This window comes from Callorhinchus milii, unplaced genomic scaffold (assembly GCF_018977255.1).
Source record: "Callorhinchus milii isolate IMCB2004 unplaced genomic scaffold, IMCB_Cmil_1.0 Scaffold157, whole genome shotgun sequence".
NCBI lineage: Eukaryota > Metazoa > Chordata > Chondrichthyes > Chimaeriformes > Callorhinchidae > Callorhinchus > Callorhinchus milii.
Window position 1 is genome coordinate 52,821 of NW_024704898.1, and position 22,574 is coordinate 75,394.

At 51.2% G+C, this 22,574-nt stretch overlaps 3 protein-coding genes across 6 annotated transcripts in view; 1 reads left to right on the top strand and 2 right to left on the bottom strand.

Annotated features, from left to right (window-relative positions):
- Positions 1–1,896, top strand: part of LOC103172468 (dual specificity protein kinase CLK2) — a 13,403-nt gene extending 11,507 nt beyond the window's left edge. Inside the window, exons 10-12 of one of the 3 annotated variants that reach the window (XM_042345907.1) lie at positions 437–519; positions 1,140–1,219; positions 1,756–1,894. In XM_042345907.1, the coding sequence (XP_042201841.1) occupies positions 437–519; positions 1,140–1,219; positions 1,756–1,861 (269 nt within the window). In that variant the 3' untranslated portion in view covers positions 1,862–1,894. Of the gene's footprint in view, positions 1–436; positions 520–1,139; positions 1,220–1,755 lie in introns of all 3 variants that reach the window. The other 2 variants (XM_042345909.1, XM_042345908.1) reach the window with 2 other exon arrangements.
- A 13,222-nt stretch (positions 1,897–15,118) lies between these two features.
- On the bottom strand, positions 15,119–17,971 carry LOC103172656 (arylamine N-acetyltransferase, pineal gland isozyme NAT-10). 2 transcript variants are annotated; one of them, XM_007885393.2, is made up of 2 exons: positions 17,652–17,971; positions 15,119–16,533 (listed from the first exon to the last, which is right to left on the bottom strand). In XM_007885393.2, exon 2 carries the CDS (start codon positions 16,527–16,529, stop codon positions 15,651–15,653), a length of 879 nt encoding a protein of 292 aa, XP_007883584.1. In that variant the 5' UTR covers positions 16,530–16,533; positions 17,652–17,971; the 3' UTR covers positions 15,119–15,650. The 2 variants fall into 2 exon arrangements, with proteins under 2 accessions (XP_007883584.1, XP_007883583.1); XM_007885392.2 differs by having other exon boundaries at positions 17,487–17,970.
- A 969-nt stretch (positions 17,972–18,940) lies between these two features.
- LOC103172657 (semaphorin-6D-like) lies at positions 18,941–22,248 on the bottom strand (the record flags this gene model as incomplete). Its single annotated transcript, XM_007885394.2, has 2 exons — positions 18,941–21,250; positions 22,122–22,248. Coding segments are annotated over 2 exons (1,233 nt in total), but the record flags the coding sequence as incomplete, so codon positions are not given.
- Between the last annotated feature and the right edge of the window lie 326 nt (positions 22,249–22,574).

The following is a 22,574-nucleotide window of genomic DNA, read 5'->3' on the forward strand; positions in this document are numbered from 1 at the left end:
TCTCTGGAACTCCATCCTACAGTCCTTTCACCTTACCCCCTCCCTTGTCTCCTTCAAGACCCTGTCTCAAGACCCTCCTCTTCGACCAACCGTGCCTTCGGTCACCCTCCTTCCCCTATCCTACCTCCACCCCCTCCTGATCCCAACCACTATCTTGGGTCCAAGTCCCTGACCCGCTTGTGAATCGATTGGTCGATCGCGTTACGGGAGTAATAATCCCTCAAAAAAACGTAGTCGCTCAATCCACGACTGTTTGAGGGACACTGCTGTGCACGATTGCCTGTTACGTTTTGCCCACAAAATATACAGACACAACACTTTACAGAGTATCCTGTGAAGCACTTTGAGATGTCTCAACAACGTGACAAGGCGCTATATCAAGTGCAAGGATTATTATTAATATTATTATTCCGTATCCTGATTTTTGTCGTTGCAGAGCTCGGCTGGTCACAGCCGTGTGACGTGTGGAGCATTGGTTGCATCATCTTTGAATACTACCTGGGCTTCACTCTGTTCCAGGTCAGGCTTTTACCAGCTCTAAATCCAGCTCCATTGGCCGCCTGCGTACTCACTCGCACTGAACTCCGTACCCCCATTACACCAGCCCCCGCCAGGCTCCACTGGCTCCCTGTCACACACACTGAACTCCATTCCCCAATCAACCCAGTCCTTGCCAGGCTCCACCGGCTCCCTAACATTGAATGGATCATTTTCAGGATCCTTTCACTCATCTAGAAATCCCTTCTCACCCTGGCACCTCCCTACCTCTCTGATCTGCTTACTCCCCAACCCACTTCCCGCTGCCTCTGCTCAACTGCCTCCGGCCTCCTACTTGTGCCTTCCGTTCCACCACTACGCCTCACTGTCACCCCCTCAGTGCCTCCGCCTTGCCCCTTCCTTCCCCTCTTTTAAATCACAACTGAAGACCTTCCTCTTCGACCGTGCTGACGGTCAACTCCTCCCCCGGCTCGGTGTCAGGCTCTGCCACTGTCGAGCGCTCTGAGACACTACCCCACATGAGGGGAGTGTGTAAACGCGAGTGGGAGGGATTTGATGGGGTGCATTCAGTGGACAGAGTGAGGGTTTGCCTGAGAGCGAACTGAACAGAATAAGCATCTTTCCCCGCTTGTTGCTTACAGACACGTGACAATCGGGAACACCTGGCTATGATGGAGAGGATTCTGGGTCCTGTTCCAGCGAGGATGATCCGAAAAACCAGGTAACGCGATGGGGGTGGGTGTCGCTTACCCTGAGGAGGGGGGAGTTCTCTTACCTGGGGCGAGGGAGGCAGGTGTCAGGGTCACACTGTCAAATGTCCAGTTGTTTCTCTCATGGCCTCTGGCTGGTTTCTGTGTCTTTGAAAGAGCTACCAACTAGTCCCATACCCCCGCTCTTACCCCAACTGGTCCCACTCCTCCCTTACCCCATAGCTCTGCACAATTTTCCTTGGGCAATTTCCTTACTCCCCACGCCTCTGTTTACCTGGCAGTAAGTAGGAACCCGTTTGTTACTCGATTGGCGGATCACTTTCCAGGGGTAATAATCCCTCAGAAAAGTAATAATATGGTCACTCAATCCACGTCTGTTTGTGGGACGCTGCTGTGCGCAATTGGCTGCCGCGTTTCGCCCACAAAATCTACAGTCATTACGCTTTACAGTATATTCTGTGAAGCGCTTTGAGACATCTCGACGACGTGATAAGGCGCTGTATCAAATGCCAGGGTTATGAATAATATTGTAAATCTGTCTGAACAGGAAGAAGAAATACTTCTATCGTGGCCGTTTGGACTGGGATGAAAACAGCTCGGCTGGACGTTATGTGCGGGAGAACTGCAAACCATTAAAGGTAAGGGTGAGGTGACTCTGAGCTTAACAGGGAATCCGTACTCTGTGTGAAGCTTTTTTTGGTCACCTCCCTTTTAGTTCTTTGTTTGGCTCACACGTGCGCTCTCTTCTCTGACAGGACATCCTCCCGACGTGAAAGACGCTGTACACGTGTCACTTTGTTGTTGTTGTTGTTGTATTCTAATGGCGCCGTGGGAGAACTTTAACGTCCAAACAGGCAGACAGGACCCTCGGTTTAACATCTCATCCAAAGGACGACGCCTCCGCCAATGCAACATAACCCCAACGCTGCATCGGGGCATTCGCTCAGACTGTGTGATTCCAAGTTCTGACGTGGGGCTCGAACCCACAACCTTCTAACTCACAGGTGAGAGAGAGAGAGAGAGAGACAGAGAGCAAGCGACTGAGCCAGACTGACACACAAAAGAGCACGAGTGCAACGCCCTGTGTTTCCAAACTTGTCCTCCGAGTTGACAAGAGGAGGTGTGAAAGAGCTCTCGTGTAACTAACGTGTGTGACTGTGACCTCTGCTCCCCAGTGTTTTTCAATTGCAAAAACCAACCCGAAAGCAATCAGCCCGGCTCAGCCGCTCGCACGCTCACCTCTGAGTCAGGAAATAACAGATTTAAGCCACCAAGGAGGGGCTCGGAATGCATATAGTCCAGGCTTGACTCTCCAGAGCAGCGCTGGGGTGGGTGGGGTGGGGGGGGGAAGGAGCGAGAGAGAGAGCGAGAGATAGAGAGCGCCACATTGTCGGTGACACCGTCTTTCGGACGAGACGTTAAACCTCACTCTCACTCTCCCGGTCTGTGCCCTGTTCAGAGGGCGGATACGTTAAAGATTTCCCGCGGCTCTGTCCGAAAACGAGAAGGGAGTTTTTCTCTCTCCCGGTGTCCCGGCAGACAGAGTAAACCAGTCGCTCGCTTCACGGCTGTTTGCGGGGTCGTCGCTGGTTGCAACTCGGCTGCCGCGTTCGCCTACAAGCACACACAGTCACTACGCTTTACAGCGACAGCTGTCGAGCACTTTGAGATGTCCTCCCAACGTGTAAATGTAAGGATTATTTTTTTTTTTGCAAGTTTCCCTACTCCCGGGCGGGACAGGGTGAAACCTGAGGCAAGTTTCCTTACTCCACGCACACACTCGCCTCCACTTACCGGCAGCAATTTTCCGGGGGTAATAATCCCCCCCCAAAAAAAAAGAATACGGTCACTCAATCCACGACTGTTTGCGGGACACTGCCGTGCGCAATCGGCTGCCGCACTTCACCCACAAAATACGCAGTCACTCCACTTTACAGTACATTCCGTGAAGCGCTTTGAGACGTCTCAATGATGTGATGAGGCGCCGTATCGAATGCAAGGACTATTATTATTATTATAATTATTATTGTTATTAACCTCAGACACACGGGTACAGGGAGTAAGGGAGGGATGAAAGGGAGAGAGGAGAGGGAGAATTTGTGTCGTGTTAGAAGCAGATTGTCAAAAATCTACATAGCTGCAAGCCATTTCCCCACCTTAGATGCTTCAAAATGTTCTCAAAGACACACCCTAATCACTCTGCACATTTTGGTCTCTATTTCCTAACAAAAGGATCTGTGGACTTTGCTTCATCAAACAGCAAAGTTGCGGTCGGAGGAAAAAGAAAGGACTTTCCCCTGCTCGTTTTATGTCTCCCGGTAGTATTATTATTATTATTATCGTCCTCAGACACACAGATACAAGGAGTAAGGGAAGGATGAGAGGGAGAGAGGAGAGGGAGGATTGGTGTTGTGTCAGCAGCAGAAGCAGTACTGGAACTCAGCGGTTAGAGCACTCGCATTGCGAGTGAGAGACCTTTGTTCAATTCCAGGCAGAGGGCGAAACCTCGGGCAAGTTTCCTGACTCCACACACCTAATAATAATCCCTCCAAAACCAACAACAATAATAAATTGGTCATTTTCAATCCACGACTGTTTGTGGGACACTCACTGCTGTGCGCAATTGGCTGCCGCGTTCGCCCACAAATATACAGTCAATTCACTTTGGACGGACGCACGGTGTAGAGGGAGCGTTACTGTGTCTGTAACCCTGACCTGGGAGTGTGGACACACAGTGTAGAGCGTTACTGTGTCTCTAACCCTGACCTGGGAGTGTGGACACACAGTGTAGAGGGACTGTGTCTGTAACCCTGACCTGGGAGTGTGGACACACAGTGTAGAGGAGCTTACTGTGTCTCTAACCCTGACCTGGGAGTGTGGACACACAGTGTAGAGGAGCGTTACTGTCTCTAACCCTGACCTGGGAGTGTGGACACACAGTGTAGAGGAGCTTTACTGTGTCTCTAACCCTGACCTGGGAGTGTGGACACACAGTGTAGAGGAGCTTTACTGTGTAAATCCCTTCCCTCAAAAAGCACCATGAAGTAAGAATATAAGAGAAGTTGAGATGGGAGGGGAAACCTGTTTGGTTTGAAGTTACGCATTTGACTGTGTGAGTGTGGAGAAATGTGATCTCAGTCACGAGAGCTGAGATCTCAGATGAGGTGAGGATGTTCTTCACTGGTGACCAAAAGTCACGTCTCTTCTGGAAAGGACCACAAAGTTTGCGGCACTTCCCGTTTCCTAGTGAATTTCTGCAATGTAGGGAGACACAGCGATCGCTACGTATCAGCCCGGGTCAGTCGCTCGCGCTCTCGCCCCTGAGCCAGGAGGTTGTGGTTCACATCGGGACTTGGAATCAGTCTAAGCTCCATTGCAGTGCTGGGGTGGGGGTGGTGGAGGGGGGGAGGAGAGAGAGAGGCGCATTTTCGGAGACACCGTCCTTCGGATGAGACGTTAAACCTCACTCTCTCTCTCTTTCCTGGTGTCCTGGCCGACAACCCCCCCCCAAGAAAATCGCTCGCTCCACGGCTGTTTGTGGGACGCCGCTGTGCGCAAACTGGCTGCCGCGGCTTGCCCACAAAACACACAGTCACTACGCTTTCCAGCGTATCCTGTCAAGCGGTACCAAACGCAAGGATTATTAATGATTAATCATTTCCATCTGGTGCCATTCGGAAAGAGAAGGGACACCGGGAGAGAGAGAGAGAGAGAGAGAAACTCCCTTCTCTCTTCACCCCCCGCCAGCGCCGCGGGAGACCTTTAACGTCCCCCTGAATGGGCAGACGGGGGGAGAGAGAGAGAGAGAGAGCGAGCGAGGTTTTAAACGTCTCATCGGAAGGCAGGGCGAAACGTTGGGGCGACTTTCCTTACTCCAGCGGTCAGCCAGAACCCGCTTGTTCGTGGATTGGCGCAATCGGCCGCTGGGTTTCGCCCACAGATATGCGGCGTATCCTGTGAAGCGCTTTGGGACGTCTCGAAGTCCCCGTCCCCCCCCCCAAAAAAAAAGGGCAAGGATTTCTCCTGCACGTCAGCGCAGTTTAAAATGAGTGGAGGTTTGACTGAGACCAACCCAAGGCACCTTTTTTTTCCTTAAGAGCTCTGGGAAGACGCTCAAATGGCTGCAGCCTCTTGTCAATCGAGCCTTTGCCTGCAGAAGGCAGGCAGTGTATGGTCAGCGAGGGAGTGTGTGCGTGTGTGTGCGTGCAGTGCCCGCCTCTGGGCGAGGTTTAAAAGGCAATGGCAATGTAGAGAACATCCCCCCAGCTGTTCCGTAGCTGTCATTAGCAACGTCTGAGCTGTGCTCCAGTCCGCATCTACTTGTTTGCCCGTTCCTCTCCTTTTCCGTGTGTTTTCCAGCGACCAGCAGTTTCAGGTGAGTCAGTCAGTGCTCTCGAAGCTTCTGATAGCTAAAATAACATAACCACCACCCCCCCCCCCCACCGCCGCCCCCACCGTTGCAGCCTGTGATGCAAATCGAGAATGCAAGTCACTATTGCGGAGCAGTGAGAGAGAGAGAGAGGTGACTTGAGTACAGCCTGAGGGAAGGTGCTTGCAAATGTTTGGGGTGAATATTTTATTCCCCGCTTGCAGCCGATGCAAATCATGTCGCCGGACCCGCTCGGGTTGGCTTCAGCGCCTCGAGGCACAGTCGAGTCTCGAAGCGCTTCGCGGGAATACGCTGCGCAGTGGAGCGACTGTGTGTTTCGTGAGCGCGCGGCCAAGTCCCACGAACAGCCGCGGCGGATTGAGCGACTGACGTTTGAATCATTTTTTTGGAGGGTTTGTCAACCCCTCCCCTCCCCCCCCTCCCCCTCCCCTCCCCCCCCCTCCCCCCCCGGGTAGCAATCCGCCACTCGACTAACGACTGTCAGGCAAACGGATAAGAGTTTTGGTAAATAGTGAGTCGCAAACGTTTCAATGGCGGATGTTATTTACTGTGGATTGCGGACCTTCTCAGCTGCTTTTTATTGGGTCTTTGACACAGTTTCAGTCCTTTACGTGTTGGCCGGCGAGGCGCTGGACAGATAGTTACGGACCCGAGATGAGGGGCGGGAGGGGGGAGGGGGGGGGAGAAGCATGGAGATCGAAAGCACGGTCGAAGAGGAGGGTCTTGAGGTGGGTGTGGAAGGTGGCGAGGGAGGGGGCGAGGCAGAGGGACTGCGGGATGGAGTTCCTCTATCTCTCTTCCGGTGTGCCGACCGACAATCCCCCAAGTAGGCTTCGAGACATCTTGACGATGTGAAAGGCGTGTGTCTTATTCTTACTATTTTTACACCTGCTGGTGACTGTTTGCAGTGAGACCTTGGCGGTTGAGAGCAGTTAATAGGTGGCTCCACATTTATCGAAGGATTTCTCATTGTGAATACACCACTCCAAGGTCATCTACTCCTTATCTCTTTTGTTAGCAAAGTTAGTCACCAGTTGGTCAATTAACATCCAGCAGGTGCAGGTTTAAGCTCTCACTTGGTGGCTCTTTCCCGCTCTCAACTCTGTCCCCCCATCACGCCAGTCCTCAGAGGGAGGGGGAGACACTGCTTTGCAGAGGCTGAATAAGTAGATGATAATAATAATAATAATAATCCTTGTATTGGACACAACACCTTATCGCGTCGTCGAGACGTCTCAAAGCGCTTCACAGAATACACTGTAAAGTGAATTGGCTGTATATTTTGTGGACGAAACGCGGCAGCCGATTGCGCACGGCAGCGTCCCCGCAAACACTCGTGGATTGAGCGACTAAGTTATTTTGGTTTGTTTTTCTGAAGGGTTTAGTACTCCCGGGAAAGCGATTCGCCAATCGATATACAATCGGGTTCCTACCTACTACTGGTTAAACAGAGGTGTGCGTGCGCGTGCGGAACAAGGAAACGTGCCCAGTGCTTCGCCCTGCCCAGGAACCGGACCCGGGTCCTCTCGCTTGTTGAGGCGACGGCTCTAACCACTCAGCTACAGGCCTCAAGTTTGAGAATTGGAAGGGTTAAAGGTTTGTTTGCAAAAGAATGTCTTGCTTGTAAATCACGCCCTTCCCGTTTGGACCTCTGCCAACCTCTTTAAGCAGATCTGAATCAACAGACCCAGGTTGAATGTGACTCATAATAGACCCCTTTTATTGGAAAGTCATTAAAATATTCCGAGGCGCCTTCATTTTCTGTTGGTGAATTCTAACTGCTGGGTGAGTGGGCTGAGATAGAAGCAGCAAAGCCATTCATTCATAAGGGCACGGTCCAGCCCCATGAAGTATTATCGCCTTTTCTTCTTAATCACATTCTTTATTAATATGAAATAATAAGGAATCTTTCATAAGAACATAAGAACATAAGAATTAGGAGCAGGAGTCGGCCATTCGGCCCTTCGTGCCCTGTGCTCCGCCATTCAATAAGATCATGGCTGATCTTCTCCCCTCACTCGGATTACCTGCCCTCTCCCCATATCGTCCATAAAGTACAGTCAATTCACTTTACGGTGTATCCTGTGAAGAGCTTTGGGATCTCTCCAAGACGTGATAAAGCGCTATATCAATTGCAAGGATTATTATTCCTATTATTATCTTAAATAATGGCCTAAGCTGAGGCTCCAGTGCGGTGCTGGGTGGAGGGTGGAGAGGGTGTTGCATTGTCGGAGACGCTGCCCTTCGGATGAGGAGTTAAGCCGAGGTCCCGTCTGCCTGTTCAGGTGGGTGTTAGAGATCTTGTGGCGCTGTTCAAAAAGAGAAGGGAGTTTCTCTCTCACGGTAACCTGGCCAACAATCCCCCAAATAAAACTGGTCAATTGACTGTATATTTTGTCGGCAAAAAGCGGCAGCCAATGGCGCGTACCAGTGTCCTATAAACAGCCATGGAGTGAGTCATTTTATTTGGGAGATTGCTAGCCAGGAGCGAGAGAGACACTGCCTTCTCTGTTTGAATAGCGCTGGGGAGATCTTTACCTAAACGGGCAGTAGGGACCTTGGTTTAATGTTTCATCTAAAGGACAGCACCTCCGACAATGCAACCCCCACCCCCCCCCCAGCGCTGGATTGGAGCATCAGCTTAGACTACCAGTGGTGCGAAACGATCATCAGACAGAGTTCTGCTGAATGCTACCACTTTAAGGCAGAGCAGAAATCACCTCTGTGTCTGCATCTGGTTTTGCTTGAACGCCATGGCCTGCACATAATTCCTTGCAGAAGCAGATGCCCTCAGATAAGCTGAGCCAGAGGTTCAGAACGTGAAAATGAAAGCCACGGGTGTGTTGTTTTCCACTTGTGGCGCCGACCTTCGGATGAGACATTAAACCGAGGTCCCGTCTGCCCGTTCAGGATAAAAGATCTCCCGCGGCGCTATTTGAAAAGAGAAGGGAGTTAAAATTGGCTGCCGCGTTTCGCCCACAAAAAAGCACTTTACCGCGTATCCTGTGAAGCGCTTTGAGACGTCTCAATGATGTGATGAGGCGCTGTGTCAAACGCAGGGAATTGACTGATCAGGCAGACGGGAACTCGGTTTATTGCCTCATCCAAAGACGGCAGCTCCGACAATTTGACCCCCTCAACCCCAGCGCTACGCTGCAGCATCGGCTGAGATGATGTGATGCCAAGTCACAAAGATTTTTCTTTACACTACGAATGTGGAAGCCAAGTCTGTAATCAAATTTAATAAACAATGGGATAAGTACTAGTGGAAGAGTAATATTAAAGTGCACGAGGAAGGAGCAGGGAATGGGGTTAGAGCAGAGAGCACCAGTGGGGGAGCGAGCCCCAGCACGCACACCGTGGGCTAAACGTCCTCCATCTGTTTCTCAAACTTTCCATGATTCTACAAACTAGCATTTGAATTAACAGCGCTCTGCCAACGAACACATCCAAATACCTCGGAGTTGCTCAAGAAAGGATCAACTTCAAGAGCCAGAGAAATCGAGTACTTTTGGTGGTGGTGGAGGGGAGGGGGGGGGGGGGGGGGGGGGGGGGGGGAGGCAAAGGGGCTCAGCAATCAGCCACGTTAGGGAACCACAAAGTGCTCACGGAAGAATCATAAAACTGCAATAAAACACAAAACGGATTGTAAACAGATTGGATCCATTTCAGCCCCTTTTTGCCTCTCTGTCGAAGACTCTGTAATCTGGTTCTGGGTCTCCGTGTTAAACGCTGTGCCTGTGTCTCCTTCTTAAGTTCCGTCGTACCCGTATGTGTGTGTCTCAGTGTTTTGCTGTGTGACTGCGCTGCGTGTGTGTCTGCGTGTTAAAAATAATAGTAATTATTAGCGTTCATTGCAAAAGGTTTAGAGTACAAGAGTAGGGAAGTCTCGCTGCCACTGTGTAGGGCTTTGGTGAGACCGCACCGAGAGGATTGTGTGCAGTGTTGGTTTCCTTATTTAAAAAAGGACATACTTACCCTCGAGGGGGTGCAGCGCAGATTCACTCGGTTAGTGCCTGGGATGAGGGGACTGACCTATGAGGAGAGGCTGAATAAACTATTCTCTATCGTACAGAAGAATTAGGGGAGATCTTATTGAAACATATACGATTATTAAAGGGCTGATAAAGTAGTCACTGAGGGTCTGTTTCCCCGGTGGGAGAATCTATAACCGGGGGTCACAGTCTGAAAATTAAGGCTCAGCCTTTTAGAACAGAGTTGAGGAAACATTTCTTCACTCAGAGGGCAGTGACTGTATGGAATTCACTCCCCCAGAAGGGCTGTAGATGTCAGTCCTCGAACATCTTCAAGGCTGAGACTGAGAGATTTTTAAAACATAGAGGGATTAGGGGATATGGGGAGAGGGCAGGTAATTAGAGTCAGGTCTGAAGATCAGCCGCGATCTTATCGAATGGCGGGGCACAGGCTCGAGGCCGAATGGCCTCCCTCCTGCTCCTCATTCTTATGTTCTTATGTTCTTATGTAATGTGGTCACTCAATCCACGACTGTGTGTGGGGTACTGCTGTGCAGCATTGGCTGCCGTTGTTGGTTGGCTTTCGCCCTCAAAAAAGATACAGTCAATTCACTCTGCAGTGTATTCTGTGAAGTGCTCTGAGACACCTCAAAAACGTGATAAGGCGCGATATCAAATGCAAGGATTGTTGAGCTTTATAAATGTGTGTGTGTGTCAGTGTTTAGCTGTGTAACTGTGTGTGTGTCAGTGTTTAGCTGTGTAACTGTGTGTGTGTCAGTGTTTAGCTGTGTCACGATGCTCGGGTCTCTGTATTTTTCTCCATCGCTGTGATTGCATTGTGCGCTGTAAGTGCTGTTTGCCTATCAGCTGAGCTCAGGGGTTGCACTCTCGCCTCCAACCTCTTTACGGTGTGTCCCGCGAAGCGCTTTGAGACACCTCGACGACGTGATAAGTCTCTGTATCAAACGCAAGGATTATTACTATTATTATTATTATGATTTCTCAGGACTGAGACAATCCTCGGTGAATGAGTGAGTGAGCGAGCGAGCGAGCGAGGGAGGGAGGGTGTGAATGAGGGAGCGAGCGAGGGAGGGAGGGAGGGAGTGAGGGTGTGAGGGAGGGAGCGAGCGAGTGAGGGAGGGAGGGAGCGAGCGAGTGGCCTGGTATTAGTTAGCAGGCTGCTCTGCCTTGCTTTAGTCACCTGGCATTACTGTACTGTAAGCTGATGACTAAGTTTTGCCACAGCCCTTTTGCCAAAACACACATAAGGAATAAATTGCTCGGCACAGAACCTTCCGAGTTCCTGGTGACTCCCTTGTTCCACTCTTTCCCCTTATATTTCAAAACAAAATGGATTCAGAGTATCGTATCATTTGCAGCATAGACGAGGGAACTCCTATGAACTCAGTGAACCTGTGCTCACTCCCCCACTGGAGGAATCACCATCACTGACCTGTTTCACGTCGTCCTGTGTCATGTCTGTAATATCAGACATGTGGAGACCTGTAGCTCAGTGGTTAGAGCGCTCGCCTCGCAAGCGAGAGACCCGGGTTGGATTCCCGGCAGGTCAGGGCGAAACCTTGGGCAAGTTTCCTTACTCCACACGCCTGATAATAATCCCTCAAGAAAAAAAAACAGTAATAAATTGGTCACTTCAAACCACGACTGTTGGTGGGACGCTGCTGTGCGCAATCGGCTGCCGCGTTTCACCCCCAAATAATTATTATTAATAATAATAATTATCCTTGCATTTGACGCAGCACCTTATCACGTCGTCAACACGTCTCAAAAGCACTTCACGGGACATACCGCGAAGTCGTTTGACTGTGTGTTGCGTGGGCCAAATGCGGCAGCCATATTGCGCGAAGCCACAGAGTGAGCGATGAGTTTTAGGAAGGTGACTGTCAGCCCGAGAGGCAGAGAGGGAGAGAGAAACTCCCTTCTCTTTTCGAGTAGCGCCGTGGGAGATCTTTAACCTCCATCGGGACAAGCAGCGTGGGTTTGGGTGCTGAGGTCGGGGCTCCGCGCACCCAACCATTTCCATCCGGTTACTCCTGGACTCCGAAAATAGTCCATGGGCTTGAAGTCAGTCGGTTGCTACAGAAACACCAAATGCACACAACGTAGAGGGGAAACTGCATGAATGAGACAGTACGACTCACACAATAGAATCCTGTTACAAAGAGATGGCTTTAATGAGAGAGTAATGACAGATTACTGAGTCATTCACTGTTTTCAAAATAACCGACCCACCCAACTACCTACCGCCGATTGTCTCCGCCTCACGGTCCTGTCCTCTACTCATCCCGACCAGAGCTGTATCAATAAGAATCCTTGTACTTGATACAACAACAACAACAGCAACAAGGTTACATGTGTATTGCGCCTTTCACGTCGGGAGGACGTCCCGAGGGGCGGGACAGTGACAGCATTTCAGACCCGAGCTGAGGGCCGGGGGTGAGAAGGGAGGGGAGGGGATGGCCAATGGTATGGTCAAAGAGGAGGGTCTTGAGGCGGGACTTGAAGGAGGCTGAGGAGGGGGTGAGGTGAAGTGACTGTGGGGATGGAATTCCAGAGGTTGGGGGCAGAGGGGCTGAAGGCTCTCCCGCCAATGGTGGGGCGGGTGGGACGGGGGACGTGGAGCAGCCTGAGCGGAGGGATCGGGCGGGTTGGTAGGGGTTAGGAGGTCACAGAGGTAGGGTGGGGCGAGGCCATGGAGGGCTTTGTCAGGTGAGGACCAGGATCTGGAACTGGATCCTCTGAAGGATAGGGAGCCAATGGAGTTGGGCGAGAGTGTGGGAGATGGGGTCATGGAGTTTGGTGCAGAGTTCAGGATTATCTGCAGCTGTGGAGGGAGGGGTTGGGAAGGCCGACACGCAGGGCGTTTGCATAGTCGAGCCTGGAGGTGATGAAGACATGAACAAGAGTTTCAGCACCTGAGGGGTGAGGGAGTGGCAGAGTCGGGCCTCACGGAGGTGAGGGAAGGCAGAGCGGGTCTTGGATGTGGAGATGTGGGGAAGAATAGATAGTTGAGGGTGGAGCAAGACCCCCAGGTTCCTGACTGGCAGTGAGTTGTAGTGTGCGGATGATGTCACCAAGTATACTGTGAAGTGCAGTGACTGTGTATTTTGTGGGCGAAACATTGCAGCCACTTTGCACACAGCAACGTCTCCACAAACAGTCATGGAACGAGCGACCGATTTTATTTGGGGGATTGTCGGCCAGGAGACCGGGGGAGAGAGAGAGAAACTCCCTTCTCTTTTCGAGCAGCGCCGCAGGAGATCTTTAAGATCCACCCGCGGACAGGCAGACGGGACCTCGGTTTAACAGCTCATCCGAAGGACGGCACCTCCGACAATGCAACAGCCTCCGGTGCTGCACTGGAGCGTCAGCTTAGACTGTGTGACTCCAAGGGCTGACGTGGGGGCTCGAACCCACAAGCTTCTGATTCGGAGGCGAGAGAGCTACCACTGCGCCGGAACTATACGCAGCATTTGTGAGCCACCCTGATCTGCCTATGAAATAATTTGAGCTGTTACCCCATGGTATGAGAATGCATCTCGTTTGGCAATGGAATCCAACTTCCTGTTTGTCTTGTACTGTTCGGACTTGGCAAACCATCAGTGAAATCAATCAACTTCGCCCCAGAGGAACAAGGCAAGATCCTTATTGTACGCGACAAATCCTTCCCGGCTCTTGCCTCTCCCCACCCCTGCAGGCCTGTCCAGGCTACTCCCCACGCCTCTGTTTACCCCCAGCCGTACGTAGGAACCCGGCTGTCAGTCAGTCGGTGGATCGCTTTCCAGCGGCAATAATCCCTCCAACAACAAAAAAGTTCGAACCCACGATTGTTTGTGGGGACATCGCTGGGGGTGCAATCGGCTGCCGCGTTTCACCCACCAAATACACAGTCACCGCACTTTATAGTATGTTCTGTGAAGCGCTTTGAGACGTCTGGAAGTTGTGATAATGTGCTGGTGTCAAATGCAAGGATGATTATTATTATTATTATTTTAAGCCCATGAACTCAGGTCCTATTGGGGGCTCTCTTGCGTCCATGAAATACAAAGGCAGATCCAACAGGCGCATTGCGAGCTTTCAGACTCATAGAAACAGGTACAGAGGGAGCGGCTGCTGACTGCTGAGAGGCGAGAGCGTGACCAGTGAGTCAGGCTGACACACCAAATGAAACTGACTTGAGTCACGCTGAACACGTAGACAGTGCCACCTTGTGGCATTTGCTACCGATCCAGATAAAAGCTCTAAAGCAGATAAAAAACAATGTCAAATCTAATCTCAAAGCATTTTACAGTAAGGTCCCGCGCACACGTACGATATATCTATCCGGAGGATTGTTGCCCAGAAAACTGGGAGATCCCTCCTCTCTTCCAGCGGTTTTACAATATCTTTTAACATCCAACTGGAGAACAGGCAGACGGGACCTTGGTTTAAACCCCTCATTCCCTGGATACCTCCCTGCCACTCCGACCCGCTTACTCCCCAACCCACTTCCCTCTGCCACCGCTCGCCTGGCTCCGGCCTCCTGCTTGCCCCTCGGTTCCTCCCTCGGCGGTCGCGCTTTCAGCTGCATAAATGTCAATTGTGTAGCGTGCAATGTTCTACTGAAGTTGACCTTTTCTCTCTGATTTGGAATAAATCTGTTGAGATCATGCAACGGTGACGTGCCTGTTGGTTCTGCCTCTGTATCTCATGGACGCAAGCAAGCTCACCCCCACGAACACCACACTCAACAGCAAACCATCCCCAACGACAGCAAACAAACAAACAACCGAATTACATTTGCAAAGCGCCTTTCGGACTCACCTCACCACATGGCCTCTCCGTAAGAATTTTCTGGTCGAAAGAAGACCGAGGTCCATCAGGTGCGCCGTTCACCATCCTGGCAGTCGCTGGACATGTCGTGTCCCAAACTGTACACTGCATTTATCCCCCAGGTATTATTTTCTCCCTCACCACATGTTTTTTCTGTCTCCCTCACCACATGGCCTCTCCCTCATGCTGACCGTTCCAGTCGTGTGCCCACATATGGTACCTTATCTCCGTGCCAGGCACGGAGCAAGCACAGACCCTGCCCTACCATTGTGCCAACAACTACACTGCCCGCGAATTAGCCCCATGGGAGTGGCACCAAATGCGGGAGCATGACTGACGGGCTCTGTGTGGCGAGAGATGGCGACTGACAGGCTTGGGGTGGCGAGAGATAGGCCCTGTTTGACAATTTGGGGGTTTGTTAGCTTTGGGGGTTAATGGGTTTGGAGGTTGATGGGTTGGGGGGCTGTTGGGTTGAGGGGTTGTTGGGTTGGGGGGGGGGGGGGTTGATGACCTCTAACAGACGCTCTGCTCAGTGCCTCAGGACGAACTCCCACTGTGAATCGCTCTGCGTAAAGGCTATTTTTTTTGATCAAGTGATCAAAGGGTTCAGAAAGACCCGGTACTGTAACCAATGCATCCAAGATATTGATGACAGGACCATGATATTGAACACAAAAACTCACACCGTTAACAGAATCAGAATAATTAACAAGTTCAGAATAATATCTGGATTTTAATTTCACTATTAGTTCAGGTTTATCACAACAACGTACATTTCCTGCATCTGCATCCAAAATGAGAATTCTGTGTCCATTTGTAGATCAGTTTCGATAAGAACTTTAAAGCCCTCACCCCACGTAAGGGCGTTAAAGCCTGACACTCCCCCCACCCCCCCCCCCCAGTGTTTCTCTCTCCCAGTGTCCTGGTCAACAAGGCCTCTGGTAGAATCGGTCACTCGCTTCACAACTATTTTTAGGACATTGCTGTGTGCAAATGAGCCGATACAGTCACTACACAATCCTGTGAAGCGCTTTGAGAAGTCTAGACGATGTGATCAGGTGCAAATGCAAGGATTGTAAGGATTATTAAAGATACACTGAATCAAAACTAAATTCTACGCTATAACATGATAATAGCCCTTCCTGATCTGTTTCACCTCTGTTTTCCAGTGAAGCGCTTTGAGACTTCTCAACGACATAAGGCGCTATATGCAATGCAACGATTACAACAACAACAAGATTCCATTCAGGGAGCGCCTTTCACGTCGGGAGGATTGTTAACCGGTTGGAATTCTTTCTCCAGCAAAATGTTGAACTTCTCTTTGAGTATTTTTTCGTGATCTCCCTTGCCGACAGTCGTGAGGGTCACCAAATCCTCGCCCTCTCTATAGCCGAATATCCACTCGCTGTAGGTCGAGCCTATGAGGGCTTTGAAGCCCTCAACGGTCTGAACAGCGCAAATGGATTTATTGACAAACAAGGACTTGGGGGAGGTTTGAAGCTCCAGGTTTACGTCCTGAAAGTCCTGTAAGGTACAAGTTGCGAGTGTGAACTTGTACATTTTCTGGTGAGGGCTTCGACTGAACAAAGAAGAGTTGGCATAGCTTTCATCTGCGGCCTGCAGCTTTCTGCCATATCTTTCGAGCTCCCAAACACCATTTTCTTCAGTTAGCCGATAGACACCAGGAAGCTGAGGCTGGTCTTTTCCTGAGGTTAACTCCAGTGGTTGCCTCATCTGCTTCAATACCCCAAATCCGACGTCACTTAGGTAAGGCTTATTATCAATGGTGGTCAGGAGCACGAGGTGATCAACTTTGGCAGAGTACATGTTATCTTCGCAGTTGTACACTTGCGATCCTAACATCACAACATCGTATCCCATCTCCTTTAATACCCAGTAGAACAGTCCGTTGTTTTCAGTGCACCAACCACCTCGCTTTTTCTTAACTATTTTGTCATAGATCATCTGTAGGTCAAGGCCAATGTCTTCCCCGCAGTGAATGCTGAGGTTTTCATATGGGATTGCTAAAGTGTGCTGCTCATGAATCCTTCTGAGTGTCTCCACATCTGCCTTGTCGTCCTGACCCTGATAGCCAATCCTTGCAAAATATTCAGGAAGATTCATTTTTCTGTGTGATAAATAATAATATAATAATCCTTGCATTTCACACAACACCTTATCACGTCTTCAAGACAAGACCCTAAAAAGGAAGGGAAACGGGCAACGACAGCTAAATTATTTTCGAAAAGTTTTGGAGAGAATGGTTTATAATGGTATTGGATCAGCTCCATCTTCGACTGCTGGCATAAAGGCCCTATTATCTGTAAGGCTATTAATACGGTAACAGCCGAAGGCACGGTCGAAGAGGAGGGTCTGGAGATGGGTCTTGAAGGAGGCAAGGGAGGGGGCGAGGTGGAGGGACTGTGGGATGGCGTTCCAGAGGGTGGAATGTAGATACGTGGCATAAATATACAAATACATGTGGCCAAGATATTGATAGCACAAGTGGTCGGGGCACATTAAGCCAGGGTCGAATTATCAGGAGTTTGCTGAATGTAGACTGTACAGTTCATGACATGTAGCGTGTGTTTATTCCATCGGTTTATACTCCAACCCTCCTAATCACCTCGCTGCTGCACCCCTCTATTTATATGCTATGTTTCGCCCACAAAATATACAAGCAATTCACTCTACAGAATACCCCGTGAAGCGCTTTGAGATGTCTCAACTTCATGATAAGGCGCTGTATCAGATGCAATGATTCTTATATTAACCGTTTCCTTTGAGGAAGGGGAGCACGGATGAAGGTGAGGAGAGTGAAGATGGCACTCCCGAGACGCTTGTCCACGGAGAGAGCAAATCAATAAGTTTTACAAATCTGAATCCAGTTCCATTAATGGAGTTTTAGCATTTGAAACGTATAAAAGTGAGGCGTTTACCCCTTCTGTTCACCTGCTCTCACACTGCCTGTCTCTTTTTTCACACTCGTGTTCTCTCCCGTTGTTCTCACAGGAAGATCCATCGCTCTCTCCCTTCCTGAATAAGAACCTGTTAATAAGAATCTGTACAAGAATCTCTTACCTGCGCCCTTCCACACACGTTCAATAGCAGTTTGGGGAGGAAAACGGAATGGTCAAAAAATGAAAACGTGTGTGAAATGGTAACCTCATTCTCTCCCCCAGAAAAGCCACCGTCATAAACGTATCCCATGACCCGTTTCCAATCAAAATCACAAAGTACACGTACTTGCAAAGTGGATGAACTTTGAAGTCGCTCGAACTTTCAACGGCTGATTCAGCAATGCAGTTGGGTTGATCCAAGTGCTGTGTCCAACCTGGATTGCTGAGGTGATCTTTATTGGTGACGTTGCTCCACCTACGAGGTTTTAGTGGCTGAATGAGCCCTAACAAGAAAAACTAGTCCCTGCCCAGGCCAGTCATTGCCAGCTGTCTCCAATTGTGAAGTAGCTTCTTAAATAACCCTCAACTCGTGACTGACTGTGGGACATTCCTAATTGGCAGCTGTACTTTGAGACGTCGCAATGACATGATAACACCAAATGCTCGGATTATTATTATTATTCTTTGTATAAAATAATAATCCTTGCAATTGGTATAAAGCCTGAGAGCGTGTGTTGCGGGGGGGGGGGGGTTGGTGTAGTGTGTGCACTGTCGGAGGTGCCGTCCTTCGGGTGAGATGTTAACCTGAGGTGCCTTGGCCAATAACCCCCAAATAAAATTGGTCACTCACTCCGTGGCTGTTCGTGGGACGCTGCTGTGCACGAGTCCCAACTTTGGGCTCGAACCCACAACCTTCTGACTCCGAGGCATGTCTGTACATTATAGTGTTAATACAGTACATGCTGTGAAGGGCTTTGAGCCGTCTCGACGATGTGATATGGCGCTGAATCAAATCCGAGGATTAGGATTTATTTTTAAAATCATCTTAAACCTACAATTACACGGAATTTTAGAAAAGTGTTCACTTCAGTCTTAATCCAAGGCTACTTATCACGTGGAGGAGGAGTGATCGAGGAGGATAGGTCGTTGCGGGAGGATGCCCAGAGGGGAAGGAGTTCAGACACGTACACACACACGCACGCACGCACGCACACGCCTGTGTTTCCCAGCAGTCAGTAGGAACCCGTTTATTAGTCGACTGGGGATCACTTTCCAGTCCTGATAATCCCTCCAGAAAATAATAATAAATTTGTCACTTCAACCCATGACTGTTTGTGGGGACGTCAATTGGCTGCTGGGTTTCCCCCACAAAACACACAGTCACTCCACTTTACAGTGTATCTCGTGGAGCGCTTTGAGACGTCTCGAAGACGTGATAAGGCGCTGTGTCGAACGCGAGGATTATTATTATGGACCGGGGAGGCAATGTTAGGCCACTGGAAAGGGGAACGGGAGGTGGAACAGACGGGAGTGAAAGGGAAGGTTGGACAATCCTTCCGTGTGAAACGAACCCAAGGCCCAACATCTAAACAACCCCGAACTGTTCCGCAATAAGACATTTCAGACTTGAGCTCCTTTGGGTGAAAAAAAACAATAATTTAAAGGCGGTTAAACTTTGCATAAAGGTTTGTTCGTGTCGGCAGCAAACGGTGAAAGATGTCCGTGAAAGTTCCAATGGGTCAGAAGGCAAAGCCTTTCTTTGCTCCGCACGTACTCATGGGTATACATACACGTGGGTACTCGCAGTGTGCTCCATGGATACAGAGCCAAAACACAACCCCGGGGTCTCTCCATCGCATGGCTTTGACCCCCCCCCCTCCCCGCACCTCATTTAACCACGTTCAGCGCCAGCAATTTTCACCCCAATATATTGTCAATATAGTCCCTGTACTCGTTTCTCAGTCACTGCAGACTGTGCCTCTCCTCGAGCTGTTCGTTGACCGTCCAGCACTTTGGGACGTCCTCCTGACGTGGAAGGAGTTGTGCAAATGGAATTTGTTCTTGTTGTTGCTCGCTGGGTACAGTGGAAGACTGGATGCGTTGGCAATGTCGCACGGACTTTGAGTGTGCTGTGCTGTTGCCCGTAAATCCATCCTCGGATCTGCCAGGAAGCCTCTGAGGGGCTCGGACGGGCGCTCCACAGCGCTCGGGGACCCAACTGGTTACGTGAAAGGCGCTGTACAATTGTACAATCGCTGAAATGTGCTTCTCTCTGTGCGTTCCCACGTCTGAATGGCTCCGAGACACTACCCTGTGTGGCGGGGGCAATGTCAGTGTAAGTTGTCGTTGTTATGGCTGTTCGTGATTAATAAGGCTTGAAGCTCTTGCGTAGTGAGTTGCTGGGGTAGGGACGGAATGCAAAAGGCGAACGTTAAGATCTTATCTTCCAATCCTAGTCCGTCTGAAACCACCCAGTTGTCATCCAATGGATCGAATGGATTGTCATTCAGGTTCCTCACCCCCTGGAGGTCAAGTCGAGGATCATTGGGATTGCCAACTGCTGTGCTACTGTGGGTTAGGAGTCAGATGCACGTGCACTCCCTTGCTGAAGGGCAGTGATGGCCAACCCGCGGGCCACTTCTGGTCCATGGGGCTGTCGTGACGTGGCCTGCCCAACACTGGCAGCCGCCCGGGGATGAGGCACGTTCCAAATCAATGCCTTGTTTCCCGTAGCTACCGAGTGGCGCTGCGTTGCCATAAATCAAGGAAGATTCAATCAAGAGAATGCAGTTGGTTGGCTGATCAAGAAGGTTGGCCAACACTGCTGTAGGACCTCAAATTAACTGAGAGGCTTCCCAGGACTCTGAGGAAGCAGCGGCTTAGGCAGGAGCTCAGGCTTGATGGACGCTGCCCTTCTTACCCTCCGCCCCGTGCCAGCTTGGGAATCCGTCCGAGCTAAACCTGGAGGAGGGAGGCTGCCCGGCTCGCAGGGGGCAGGCCTGCTTGCGGTGTGGTCCGTGACTCCAGGAGAAGGCGGCAGTGGATTCCGTGACAGCAGCGATCTCCCGTTGGCTTCCACCGCCGACCGGCACTGCCCTCCCGGTGGGCACGTGCCAACCAAGCTGTCCCGAGGCAGCGTGCAGGAGGTGTAATAGGCTGCCGTCTCGGTATCGGGCACTCTCGGCTGGTTGCGGTTTGCCAAAGGGACGGCTGGGCACACGATGGCTGTATCGATCAGCTTGGCTTCCGTGCTTCCACCCATCTCCTGGATTTGTCTCATCAGTGTGTCCAGTGCGACCTCCTTGATCGGGAGAGCAGTGGGGAGTTTGTGCTCGTCCCGGACTGTGATTGCGTCTCGCTCGCGGGCACCGTGTGCGGGAGCAAGCGCAGGCACAGGCCGATCGTGTGTATTGTTGGGCAGGACGGCCGCGCTCGGGATGTGGACGTTCTGCCCGCTCGGGGAGCGACGTATGGGGCCGGTTAGCCTGCAAGCCTTGACCTCTCCAAAGTCCTTGGCGTCATTGTGGTTCAGGTTCCTCAAACCCGTCGACCTTCTCACTGGAAGTTCTGGAGTGGCGTCCGGTGTTGGCAACCCGACCAACTGCGGGCATTGGTCCTGCGGGTTCTTGGGCTCGCCATTGACCAGGAAGCTGGTGTACATCCGGGGTGAGCAGCCGTCTTCTTTCCCTTCCTTGGCATCGCCATCCAACTCCAGCAGCCTGTTGAGCTTGACCAAGGTGGGGAGCGAGATGGTGGGAGATGGGCAGCAGGTGTCGGCCATTTTGCTGCTGCGCTTTGCCTTGCTCAGGGCACGTCTGCAGTAAAGGGACAGCAGCAGCCCCGACACGAGACCTCCCAACACGAACGAACAGACGGTGGAGATGACCAGGAGGTTGACGGTTACGTCCTGACCAGACTCTTTGTTCCCCTGCTCTTGGCTCACGCCTGCAACTGAGAGAGAACAGCTCGTCAGATTGCCACCAGCATTGTGGCGGTTACACCGAGAGCCGCAGTAAAGAAGCAATGAGTGTATGAAGATTATTAGTTGCTGTCCTGTGCCCAGCCGTCCCTTCGGCACTGCCTGCTCCACGTCCTCCTGCCGATGCCTGCCCCGCCCCACCATCGGAGGTCAGGCCTTCAGCCTCTCTGCCCCCCCAACCCTCTGGAACTTCATCCCGGAATCCCTCCGCCTCACTCCCTCGTTTGTCTTCTTCGGGGCGTGTCTCAAGACCGTCTTCTTTGACCGTGCCTTGGGTCGCAAAATATACAGTCACTACACTTTGCGGTGTATCCCGTGAAGCACTTTGAGACGTCGCGAAGACGACTGGGGATCAAAAAGAGAATTTAGGAGGAACTACTTCACACAGATTGTGGAACTGAGGAGGTGGTCGAGTCAGACAGTGATAATATAATAATAATAATCCTCGTCACGTCTTGGAGGAGTCTCAAAGTGCATCACACAATAGACTGTAAAGTCAACTGACTGTGTATTTTGTGGGCGAAACGCGGCAACCGATTGCGCACCGCAGCGTCCCCACAAACAGTCGTGGAGCGAGCGACCAATTTTATCCGGGGGAATTGTTGGCCAGGACACCGGAAGAGAGAGAGAAACTCCTCCTTTCTAACAGCACTGCGGGATATCTTTGACGTCCACCTGAACAGGCAGACGGGACACACAACCTTCTGACTCGGAGACGAGAGGGCGACTGAGTCAAGTTGGGTATTATAAATGCAAGTTGTCGTCGTCGTTGAGGGTAAGAGAAAACGTGAGGGAGTGAGAGAGGTCACCGGGACATTACACCGCACACCAACTCACCCTCACACGTCTCCTGTGGTAGCCGGGCTCCAAACTCAATGTCCTGCTCGTAGCCAGACCTGGGAAAGCAAATCAGCTGCCTTTGTATCCTCACACAGTGGTCCTCCCCAGGCACACGCGCACACGCAGCCAATCGGGGCGTAGTGGCTGAAAGCGGGGCCACCGATGGTGGAGTGGAGGGGGCATGGGACGTGTGGCTGAGTGGGTGGGGTCCAGAGAGGGGGGAGGGGAACACACACGGCAGACTGTAACCCGTCTCCCTCTCTCACCAGAACCTGTTTGGCCGCCCGAGATCCAGACTGTGGCTGGGTGAAGCCCGGGCTCTGCAAAACCCTCACGCATGATATTGGGTTAGTCATTTTGTGTGTGTGTGTGTGTGTGGTGGGGGGTGGGGGCTGTGAGTGTGTGTCTGTATCTGTGTGGCGGTGGGCTGTGTGCGTGTACGTGTTGGGG

What these genes read in the sequence shown, in the direction of transcription:
- LOC103172656 (XM_007885393.2), bottom strand. Translation starts at nt 16,529, where the DNA reads ATGAATCTTCCTGAATATTTTGCAAGGATTGGCTATCAGGGTCAGGAC.